The 12,942-nt window shown below is 31.4% G+C and overlaps 2 protein-coding genes across 2 annotated transcripts; both read right to left on the bottom strand.

Moving 5' to 3' along the window:
- Positions 1–2,103: 2,103 nt before the first annotated feature.
- Positions 2,104–4,304, bottom strand: LOC139808266 (uncharacterized). The gene has a single exon (XM_071770050.1). The coding sequence runs from the start codon at positions 4,123–4,125 to the stop codon at positions 2,887–2,889; it is 1,239 nt and encodes a 412-aa protein (XP_071626151.1). The 5' UTR covers positions 4,126–4,304; the 3' UTR covers positions 2,104–2,886.
- A 2,223-nt stretch (positions 4,305–6,527) lies between these two features.
- Positions 6,528–9,104, bottom strand: LOC139808617 (uncharacterized). Its single transcript, XM_071770793.1, has one exon. It carries the CDS (start codon positions 8,950–8,952, stop codon positions 7,723–7,725), a length of 1,230 nt encoding a protein of 409 aa, XP_071626894.1. The 5' UTR covers positions 8,953–9,104; the 3' UTR covers positions 6,528–7,722.
- Between the last annotated feature and the right edge of the window lie 3,838 nt (positions 9,105–12,942).

Below are 12,942 nucleotides of genomic sequence, written 5' to 3'. Positions count from 1 at the left end.
CGTTCAGCAGACACAACTGTTGAGTTCGTCTTATCATCACTCTACGTTGATTGGTTGGTTCTAAAAGTAAGAGCCAATCACGTTCGATTGCTACTGAGCGGCTTGGTCTGCTGAACGCGACCAACCTGAAGGAGAGCTCACTCCTCTCCGATTTCGATGAAATTAGGCTCATTCGACGTGTTTTTACTCAAAACGACCGAATCTGGCAGAAAAAAGCGTCGCTCTGCCCTGCCCCGCGGAGAGGAGTGAGCTCTCCTTCAGATTTACCTATATTGTTTTAACAAATAATTGTTGTGCAACTATCTTTTAAAAAATAAAACCCAAGCGGTACATATCTTTTGTGTTCCCATTCAAGGGTCTTTTCTTATTCCAACCCAAGTGGTAGTAGCTTTTCTCTTTAACAAAGTTATAATATTACAAAGATTCATTTTAATCACAAAGAATTAAAGAGTTAACAGTACAAAATAAAAATATTTAATCAAAATAAAATAAATTTTTCTTGTAAAAAAACTTGGCGCTGCCAGACCTCGAAATTTAATAAAGTACTAAAATTTTTAATTCAATAAAAAAACAATAAATAGGGAATATACATAATTTAGGGAAGAATGCGACGGGAGTAAAAAAGCAGCACCAAATTTTATTTTAGTACCTATTGTTATTTTATGCTTTGATAGGAATTAATACTTTGAGAAAAAGAACAAAAAGATCATAAGGATTTGGAATTGATTAACTTTGAATAATTATATCATTGATGACAATTTGAAACAACGCAATTAAATCATAAAATCCCTTGTTTTTTCTCAAAATATTTCTATCAAAGCATAAAATATAACAGTATTAAAATAAAATTTTTCAATATTTATTTATCTTAATGATTTAATTGCTTGTTTTAAATTGTCATCAACAATAATTATTCAATTAAATTATTGTGATTTTTGTTTCATTTTTCTTAAAGTATTCCTATCAAAGCATACAATAATAGCTCTAAAATAAAAATTTATAACATTTACGCACGTCTTTCTTCATTATAATAACGACTTCTCTTTCCATAAGCGATGCAATACTTTTAACTGGTACTGTATACTTCCACAGGGATTAAATATATTTTTGTATATAATATATATATTTATTGTTATTATTATGTTAAAAAATATTATATTTTATGGAATCGCTGCATAAAAATAAGTTATTATTAATAAACATCTGCAACTAATTGGTTTCAGGTAAAAAAATTCGCAAAAACTTATTATTTTCATTAAGATTCAGACACTTTGTTAACCATTATAAACATGATAAAAAGGCATAAAGAAATCTTAAATAGTCCGTAGATACTTTTACGAAGCATTTTGGGAAAAATTAATCTCAAAAGTGACCAATTGATTCGATCAATCAAAAATACCAAATGTGATGCAAAACTCACAATTACCTACATAAATTTTCAATGTAATACTAATTTTATTTATTAATATCGTTTTTTAATAATTTTTTATTCATTTTTGATAATTTTTAATGCTTGTCAATATTTTTATAATATATAGTATTTTATTAATAGTCTAAAAGCTATTGATAAAATCTTCGATGACATATTTTAATATCCTATTGACATACTATTTATACATATAGTATTAGGTTTCATGTTGCTTGATATTTTTTGTAAAATATGTTTTGTTTCTTCTGTAAGAAAGAAATGATCGTTACACAAGTTTTGTTATCAAAGAAACTTGCAAAAAATTATAGTTTTATTGAACGCATAAGATCATTAGCTGCGTAGGTAACAAATACTAACAGTAAGTCTACGTACGTTATCATTACTATTGTGACTGTACAACTATCATGATTTTGTATACAGTACATTTATAATGTAAACTTCCGCTGTAAATATCACATTCTTGCGTCAACAGTATAAATTATTCTCAAACAAGCACTGAGAAGTATTAAAAGTAAAACATGTAGAAAATGAAAATTTTAAAAATAAAATATTTATTAACCATTGTTAGCGTAAGAATATTTAAGTCGCTTGTAAAATACTGCTTACACTGTTTAAAAGGATGAAATTTAAACCAATACCTTGTGTGTTAAATAACATTTTGTATTTACTACCATGTATGTTGAGATTTATTACTTTAACACAAAACAGTATAATTTTGACTCGATTGGTTAATTTAGTTAAATTAACGACATATTGAGTAAGAGCAGTGGCGACCTATAGGAATTGTTAAAAATGATTCAAATTGAGTATAATTTGACACTACGAATTTAACAGTGTAGACAGCACACATGTCTAAAAGACGTCGTAAAGATGCTTTAAGACTTTTTTTTAGATACATATGTGTAAATGACTGTCCAGGTGTCCAGCTTAAGCTATAAAATTTTACAAAGACGTTAATGAGGCGAAGGCAAGTTTATAGAAACGAATAATAATAATAGGTACTATGTTTCAAGATATTTTCATGTGAATTTTAATTATTATTAAAATAAGATGTACATTTATTATTTATGTTTTTGTTAGTTATACGCGTTTGCATTACTTCCTTTGAATTGAATATTATTGCGATAAAGTTTTTAACTATGATACACAATTTTATCCGTAATATATCGCACAAAATCCGCACACTATATAAAATCGAGTGTGATTCAATATATTTCGTCTCTAATTACACCTGCAATTCGGTCTTTGTATTATAATGTAACTACTATTTCTCGTATAGAAATGACAACGAGAGAGAGACAGCAATTTTTATAAAATAAATCCTTGGCCTTTAATATAATTACGAATCTATATATTACCTGATCACCTGATCACTTAAAAATCTTTCGACTATAAGTTACTAAACGTTACGATATAAATTGTATCTTATATATGCATTTTATGTGAATTATCTCACATTATAAAATATGTTTCAAGCAGCCAAGATCTTTCAAATGCAGCAATATATCAGCAAGTATTTTACATACTTCGTCTCCGCCGAGATATTTTTCCTTCTTTGCACTTCTCAAAAAGCCTAGACTAATTATGTCTTGTACTGACACTTCTGATTTGAGATATCCCAATATTACCGGTAAAAAACTGGATGCGACAATAAAACCGAAGAGAGCGCCCCTCCTAAAATCGTCCAATAGAGCGTTATATGAATATTTCTCAATGTCTTGAACGCCAGCGTCCAGCAAATACTCCATCAGTGCGTCGTGATAAGCCCGCATGATGTCGAAAAATTTCTCTCGTATCTCTTCATTCGAGCAACAGTTGTAGAGATACGTGGAGAGATCGACGACGGGCATCGAATATCTAATAAGCCCGAAATCGATCAGCATCGCGCGATATCGTCCATCCTCATGGTCCTCATCCGCCTTGAAGAGAATGTTGCTCAATAGAAAGTCGCCGTGGCACATCGTGGCCAGAGGTTCAAGCGGCTTTATTATCTTCATCATCACTTCGTCAAACGCGTTCGTGAGGAAGGCTTCCATCCTGTCACAGAAAGCTGCATCGTGGCCTTGTCTGCGGAGATATTCCAACGATCGCGTCGCCTTAACATTGCAATAAACTTCAAACACGTTTTCTTTTCCTACTTTCACGTATCTAGACTCTTGCAGTCGCGCCACGACGTCGAAGAACTTTTCCCGCTGCAGTTCCTTCATGACGTACCCTTTACCGTGAAATCGTCCTAACTCACGCATCGCCGCCAACGTGTACTCGAAAGGAGCGTTGTGCGGGTACGAGCAAGAATGATATCCTCGTTCGTTAACGTTCTCCAGGGCGATCACGAAATCAGTGGGCGACTGTTTTTCGGCGTAGTAACATCTTGCGTAAAAATGCCTCTCGTTCGGTTGGACGTACGTTCGATAGAACAGAATCTCGTTGTCAAATTGAAGATCGATGCGAGCTATGTATATGAAGTTCTGCATGTTCATGGGTCTTTTTAGCACCATAGACAATTCCTCGTTCTGATCGTTTGCTTTATTCTTAAACTGCAGGCGTACGTAATACATGCTTGTCATTATAAAGTTGATAGATTTGGAGATTTCGTGTCGAGCTTTGTCAACGTCCAATCCAAGATTCTCGATAATCCTCGCCATCACCTGGTCGAGCCATCTCTGAGAATCTTCGATGTGGGAGTCGTGGGACATTTTCTTCGAATATGCGATTCGTGTAAATTAATGATAAAATTTGGATTGTTGATCTGGGAGAGTTTGTTGCCTCGACAGCTCGAACAATACTACCATATAGTGGTTTCGCGTAAAAACCATTAATCGGTTTGCTTTGCTAGATTTGCTTTTCTACGCTGCTGCCGCGTGCACACCTGACGCGAGGCACGATCGTATTTTTTGATGACCAGCTAGTTTTGTCTTATAAATAAGCATAAAATCAATATAAAGAGTGGAAGACTGACAATGCATATCACACAATATAACAAAAATAATCGAGCCACATATATCAATACAATATACAAATATAATGTCAAAAGATAGTGCACGTGCCTATTATCAGTTGTTCATTAAATATTCAAAATACTATGACGGACTGTGGCGGTGAAGTCACGAGCATGCGTCAAATGCTTGAAATCGTCTCCGTAAAACGACTGACAAAAACGATCGATTAAACCGTCCATTTATTTTTTGACTGGTTTAAATAACAATTGCGTTAATATTTATCATTTTTTAGTTAACTGTTAACATGTCTATTTATGGTTTAGGAACACGTAGTATAAAAATAATTAACAATTAAAATAATATAATATATAAAAAATATATTTTGCAGTATAATCATAGCAACTTATAATCATTATCACAGAGCTAATTAATAGTAATCCGCAAGTTTTTCTATTTTTTAAATAAAAAAAAAAAACGATTGTTCCGTTCATAAACGGAAAACAACGAAATTCGTACATTTCTAGTGTTATATCAAATATAAATATCTTAATAATAATAATTTATATATTCTTGTTTTGATGTAAAACCTGATGATATTACCATAGAAATAAAAAAATACGTATGTTACAAATTTTGGGAATAAAAACACTTTCAAAGTAAAAAAATTATTTTTAACTCTCTTATTATATTTTACGTTTTAGAATGGTTTCGATAAATTAGAGCTTAAAAAATAATGCATAAAACAAGATCTATGAATGCGCTTTATTCTAAACATTTACTAGAATAAGTACGAGTGTAATATAAAAAAATATTTATAATAAAAAGATATATATATGTGCACACGTATTGTTATTCTAAATGTTCAGTATTCAAGTTTGCGTTATCATCTTCTATGCGCATAAAGCGTTTTACTGACAGTCAAAAAATGTTCATCAACAATCGATAATGTCCTTACACTTCAATTAATTTCAGACTCATTGAGCTGCACTTGATAATCACGAAAATTTATCTACAGCTGGCTATCTAGGATAAAATCGTTAATTTAAAATTTTTTTTATATTTATAAAAAATTTTATTTTGCCTTCTAATCTTTTTTTTATTTAAAAATTTCGTATATCAATATAAAATAGAAAAAAGTAGTATCAAAAAAAGTGGATAATACTTTTTTCTATTTTATATTGATACGAAATTTCGAATAGAAAAAGAATAGAAGGTCAAATAAAGATTTTTTTAATACCGAATATCGATAAACCTCTAACTCAGACTTCCTCTCTTAATCTCGAGCGCGAATATATAAATTTAAATACTATAATGTAGAAACATGAAACATCCGAAATTTAAAGATTAATCGATGAATCGATCAATAATAAATTAATAAATAAACAAAAAAATTTTAGTATAATCCGAATCACGAACCGCGAACCGCGAGCCGAACCGCGAGAATGAATGACGTGAGATCCAAAAGGGACGATAATTTCCGAAGCAATAGGTTCACTCACAAGGTACCTATCAAGCAATAATCAATATAATGAATTTATCGTATTCTCGCGCATGCGACATTTGTCTTTATAAATTTTCACATATATCATGTATATTTATATAAACATCTCGTTATTTTATTGCAAAATGTCATTAAAATTACATTTAATACGATATATAAAATATGTGTCATCTCACATTATATTATGCATTTTAGTATAAATGATATAAAAACTATCAGTTTTGAGACATTTCTATGTAAAGAAATTATTCTGTCCTGCGACAGAATATTTATTGGATCTCATGTCATTTTATTTCATTTATTGATGCAAATAACTCAAGCTACTAAATGCTGGATAGACTATAAAAGATTAAGATAAAATTGGTTATATATATGTATAGATATATATAAAATAAAAATAAATATGCAATTAACAATCATTAATGTAATTGTTAATTTATATATATCTAATAAGATTCTTCAGAAGAATATGTGAATCTAAAATATCTTTTGATCTTTTCACTCATTCGTGATACATGCATCATGTTAAATTTGTTTATACATTTTGCTTTCTTGCACCAATTTTTGTAATATTTAATCCTGGAGGAAAGGAAAAAGAAAAGGAAAGAAATACATTTGTGAAAAAATATAAATTGTTGTAACAATAACTTTTTTTATATGTAATAGTTTGATTTATTTCATTTTATTAAACCTATCTATTCCTTGTCTACAGATATTCCTCTTATTATTTTTTATTTCTTGAATTAAATGCAAGCTATCTTTATCTATTGCTTATTTATAGAAAATTATTATTCTTATTGCATACCTAAAAAATATCTAAAAATATTTAATAAAACCTTATTACCTGAAAAATAAACGTCAAGAGAAAACTCAAGTGATGAGACAGCTCATATTAAAAAAATATTCCATTTTTTGTAAAATTTTATTTTTATTCTTTATCTCTTTCTATGTCTATTTTTCAATAATTATTTTAAAAACAAATTTGAAAATGTAATTAATTTAATAAATTTTGTTAATTGATAACGAATATAGATACTTGACAATATCTAAAATATACATTTCAAAATTCCAATGAATCGCCTATACTCTTTAATAAAAACAGTATTATTTTGACTCGATTAGTTAATTTAGTTAAATTAACGACATATTGAGTAAGAGCAGTGGCGACCTATAGGAATTGTTAAAAATGATTCAAATTGAGTATAATTTGACACGACGAATTTAACAGTGTATACAGCACACATGTCTAAAAGACATCGTAAAGATGCTTTAAGACTTTTTTTTAGACACATATGTGTAAATAAACGTCCAGGTGTCCAGCTCTTTAAAATTTTACAAAGATGTTAATGAGGCGAAAGCAAGTTTATATAAACGGACAATATATACTATGTTTCAAGATATTTTCATGTAAATTTTAATTATTATTAAAATAAGATGTACATTTATTATTTATTAGTTTTTGTTAGTTATACGCGTTTGCATTACTTCCTTTGAATTGAATATTATTGCAATATCGAATTTTTTATCTATGATATACAATTTTATCCATAATATATCGCACACCACACTATAAAGTCGAGAATGTGATTCAATATGCCTTTCGCCTCTAATTACATCTGCAATTCGGTCTTTGTATTATAATGTAACTACTATTTCTCGTATAGAAATGACAAGAGAGAGAAACAACAATATTTATAAAATAAATCCTTTGCCTTTAATATAATTACGAATCTATATATTACCTGATCACCTGATCACCTGATCACTTAAAAATCTTTCGACATATATACCTCATATAGTTACTAATCGATATAAATTCTATCTTATATGCATTTTATGTGAATTATCTCACATTATAAAATATGTTTCAAGCAGCCAAGATCTCTCAGATGCAGCAATATATCAGCAAGTATTTTACATACTTTGTCTCCGCCGACATATTTTTGCTTCTTTGCACCTACCAAAAAATCTAGACTGATTATGTCTTGGACTAACGTTTCTGATTTGAGATATCCCAATATTACCGGTAAAAAATGGGATGCGAGAATAAAACCGTGGAGAGCGCCCCTCCTAAAATCGTCCAACAGAGCCTTATATGAATATTTCTCAATGTCTTGAACGCCAGCGTCCAGCAAATACTCCATCAACGCGTCGTGATAAGCTCGCATAATGTCGAAAAATTTCTCTCGTATCTCTTCATTCGAACAACAGTTGTAGAGATACGTGGAGAGATCGACGACGGGCGTCGAATATGTAATAAGCGCGAAATCGATCAGCATCGCGCGATATCGTCCACCCTCATCCGCCTTGAAGAGAATGTTGCTCAATAGAAAGTCGCCGTGGCACATCGTGGCCAGAGGTTCAAGCGGCTTTATTATCTTCATCATCACTTCGTCAAACGCGTTCGTGAGGAAGGCTTCCATCCTGTCACAGAAAGCTGCATCGTGGCCTTGTCTGCGGAGATATTCCAACGATCGCGTCGCCTTAACATTGCAATAAACTTCAAACACGTTTTCTTTTCCTACTTTCACGTATCTAGACTCTTGCAGTCGCGCCACGACGTCGAAGAACTTTTCCCGCTGCAGTTCCTTCATGACGTACCCTTTACCGTGAAATCGTCCTAACTCACGCATCGCCGCCAACGTGTACTCGAAAGGAGCGTTGTGCGGGTACGAGCAAGAATGATATCCTCGTTCGTTAACGTTCTCCAGGGCGATCACGAAATCAGTGGGCGACTGTTTTTCGGCGTAGTAACATCTTGCGTAAAAATGCCTCTCGTTCGGTTGGACGTACGTTCGATAGAACAGAATCTCGTTGTCAAATTGAAGATCGATGCGAGCTATGTATATGAAGTTCTGCATGTTCATGGGTCTTTTTAGCACCATAGACAATTCCTCGTTCTGATCGTTTGCTTTATTCTTAAACTGCAGGCGTACGTAATACATGCTTGTCATTATAAAGTTGATAGATTTGGAGATTTCGTGTCGAGCTTTGTCAACGTCCAATCCAAGATTCTCGATAATCCTCGCCATCACCTGGTCGACCCATCTCTGAGAATCTTCGACGTGGGAGTCGTGGGACATTTTCTTCGAATATGAAATTCGTGTAAATTAATGATAAAATTTGGATTGTTGATCTAGGAGAGTGTCCTCGAGTTGCCTCGACAGCTCGAACAGTACTAACATATAGTGGTTTCCAGTAAAAACCATTAATCAGTTTGCTTTGCTAGATTTGCTTTTCTACGCTGCTGCCGCGTGCATACCTGACGCGAGGCACGATCGTATTTTTTGATGACTAGCTAGTTTTGTCATATAAATAAGCATAAAATCAATATAAAGAGTGGGAAACTGACAATGCATATCACACAATGTTACAAAAATAACCGAGCTACATATATCAATACAATATACAATGTCAAAAGATAGTACACGTGCCTATTTTATCAGATGTTATTCATATTTAATACTATACACATATTCAAAATACTATGATGGTCTGTGGCGATGAAGTCACGCGCATGCGTCAAATGCTTGAAATCGTCTCCGTAAAACGACTGACAAAAACCATCGATTGAACCATAAATTTATTTTTTGACTGGTTTAAATCACAATTGCGTTAGTATTTATCATTTTTTAGTTAACTGTTAACATGTCTATTTATGGTTTAGAAACACGTAGTGTAATGATAATTAACAATTAAACTAATATAATATGTAAAATAATAATATTTTACAGTATAATCGTAGCAACTTATAATCATTATCACAGAGCTAATTGGTATAATAAAATCCGTACGTTTTTCTATTTTTTAAATAAAAAAAACAATTAATTCTTATATATCTTGTTTTGATGTAAAATCTGATGATATTACCATGGAAATAAATAAAATACGTATGTTACAAATTTTGGGAATAAAAAGACTTTCAAAGTAAAAGGATTATTTTCAACTCTCTTATTATATTTTACGTTTTAAAATGGTTTCGAAAAATTAAGTTTAAGAATAATGCATAAAACAAGATCTATGAATGCGCTTTATTCTAAACATTTACTATAGAATAAGTACGAGTGTAATATAAGAAAATATTTATAATAAAAAGATATATGTATATATGTGCACACGCGTATTGTTATTCTAAATGTTCAGTATTCAAGTTCGCGTTATCATCTTCTATGCGCCTAAGCGTTTTACTGACAGTCAAAAAATGTTCATCAACAATCGATAATGTCCTCCGAGGCACAACGACTCGACGTTGAATCACGAGAAACCGTCGGCGGATTTGTTATCGGGCATGACGGAGAGTGATCTAAAATTAGTCATGCAACTGGACGATATGGGATTTCCCAAGTGCAGGGCGGCACGTGCGGTATTGGAAATAGGCCGAGCGGACGAGAAGAAGATCGTGGGATATCTAACCTGTTGGCCGTTCAATCCTTGGAGGAGATTGGCGTCCCGAGTGATTATGCCGAGAAAGCGCTGACGCTCACGCAGCACGATCAATCCAAGGCGAGGATCTACTGCGAACATTTGTGCATGTTGAAAGATCTAGGGTTTCCCGAGGACGAAGCTTTCGCGGCATTAGTAAAGTGTAATTTTGATCGTGACAAAGCGTTGGATCTTCTGATCGCTTGAGTGGACGACCGAGTCACCAGCCACGAAGTGAAGCAATTTTTTTTGCGACTCAATTTTAATGCGAAAATATAGCAAAATAGAGAATTTGAATTTTTATATGTTGCATGAAAGGTACATCGAGTCATAATCACAAACGTATATTTTAATAAATAAATAAATAAAAAATAAGTTATTAGTGAGACTAGTCTTAAATAATGATACCTCAAAGAAGCTACATCGAGAACGATATTGTAATAATTAAACTCGATAATCCACCGTTATGTCGTTATGTCATGGAATTTGTTCGTTGAATTCCTACTGGTCATTATTGAACAGTCGCTATTGGTAGCCGCGACGCTGCGAAATAAATTACAATCATACAACAAGCTAGAGGTTTAATTTGCAAACTACTATCACAAGACTTCAGTTAAACGTGCAAGAATTCTTTATTCTCTAATACTCTTTATGTACAAAAGTGAATTAATTAGATACCTAACAAGAAGGGTTCATCAATTGATGCAGTGGCAATCAGGATTATTAATTAGTTGCATTCGAGTGTGCGAACACAATGGCGCAACTGCAAATTCAAAGAAAACCTATAAACTGATGTATTCAGGTACCTACTACACGATTATTTTGTACGTTATACCTTCTGCTACAACATAGAGCGATCGTTATTATGCGGCATACGGTGGGATTACACATATCGATAATGATCCATGCCTCTGTGAATATCGGTTGCTGACATTGAGAATTTACGCGGATACTAGTGGGTCCGTTCGTTAATAAACTATACAAAATATGATTCGTGGACAATATAAAGTTCTAGTATCCAGTTTGGTATTTTTAAGAAGCGGTTCGTAGAATACCGCGTTACTTTTCCTTTTTCGGATAAAACGGGAATGTCGAGCGTGTGCTTATACCTGAAATGTACTTGCGTTAGATTTGCAAGATATTTATATTTTTGTAAAAAGTCAATGACGAGATTTTTATTTCTAAGGTTTTTCTGATTACCTTTCGGTATAAACTTTTCTCAGCACTAATTCCAACAGTGAGCAAGTCAGATTCTCGTGAACCTCATGAATCTTTAGTAGCTGCCGTGGTAATTCGTTATTTTTCGTAAAATATCTTTTATAAACGCACTAACATTGATTTATTACTGTCAGTATAGGAGATTATGCGAATGAATTGTTTCAACTGAGTATATAATATTTTGTAGATATTATGTGATAGTATCATTTTCTGATAGCGATACCTACATATGTTAATAATAATTATAATTAATTATAATCGTTGTTTGACTTTGAATAGAAAACACGAAATAATGACGTCGCATTGTACTAAAAATTGTAATTAAACAGTACTAATTACTGTATAGAATAAAAATTTCTGTTGATTTTTTATAATTTAATATTATTCATAACCCTCATTTTAATCATCTTACACGTTGCATATTTTTGTCTACTTCATATATTTTTATTTTGTCTACTATACATATTTTATATATTTATTAATTTTTCGGAATATGAAAAGGTATGGATATTTTGTAATATTTGTACTAAAAAGCAACTCTCTTTCTTGACAAGGTATATTTTATAATCACAAATTCCATTTATTTATTAGATTTTTATTACATTTATTTCTCTCTATATATACTTTACAATCTTTACATTTATTTATTATAGTTAGCTAAGACTACTTTTATAATACAAATCTAAATTAATACATCAGCGTTAAAATATAGCGAAATAATCTTTCAGATCAAGCATATTTCGTTTGTATTCATAATTTCAGTTATCAACATAATTTCAAATTCTTGTGACATATATATATATATATATATATATATATGTCTATATATAATTTATTGCTATCTGTGATTAATAGTAAATTATGCATGTGCTTTATAATTTTTACTCTACTGTTTCTTTAAATATTTTTGTAACTTTGTAGCTGAATATATCAAATTTAATTTTCAATTTCTCTTATTAGCTTTTTGTGAATTTCTGAAATAAAATGCTATATTTTATACAATATAAATATATTTTTTCAAAAAATGTATTATAACTGTTTTAATTATAAGCTTAATTCTTAATAAGATTTTCTTTTCCAATCGTTTATAACTCAGGGACTCTGTGCGCCTCGATGTTTATTATCGGGAACAAAAAATTCGTAGTTAAAAATTTGGTAAGAAACATCTTCTATATCGACATGATCTTACAGCAGTATTTAACGATAAATGTATTATACAAGTATTATCTAACTGATTTGAAGAAGCACATCAACTGACGGAAACGACTTCTTAAAATTAACATATAAACAAACACATGTGTTATTTATTATTTATGATCTATGATCTTCCTGTAGATATCTTTGTCCACAAATATTCAAAAATATCAAAGATTGACATTGAAAGCTATCCAGCAAGTAACACAAGTGTCGTCTCGTCCGTTACTCATTGCAAA

The sequence above is a fragment of the Temnothorax longispinosus genome, chromosome 2 (assembly GCF_030848805.1).
Source record: "Temnothorax longispinosus isolate EJ_2023e chromosome 2, Tlon_JGU_v1, whole genome shotgun sequence".
NCBI classification, from domain to species: domain Eukaryota; kingdom Metazoa; phylum Arthropoda; class Insecta; order Hymenoptera; family Formicidae; genus Temnothorax; species Temnothorax longispinosus.
The sequence above is the reverse complement of the archived record's forward strand: the minus strand, read 5'-3'. Positions and strand labels throughout refer to the sequence as shown.

Excerpts from the sequence above, each read along its gene's own strand:
- LOC139808266 (XM_071770050.1), bottom strand. The coding sequence starts at position 4,125 with ATGTCCCACGACTCCCACATCGAAGATTCTCAGAGATGGCTCGACCAG.
- LOC139808617 (XM_071770793.1), bottom strand. The coding sequence starts at position 8,952 with ATGTCCCACGACTCCCACGTCGAAGATTCTCAGAGATGGGTCGACCAG.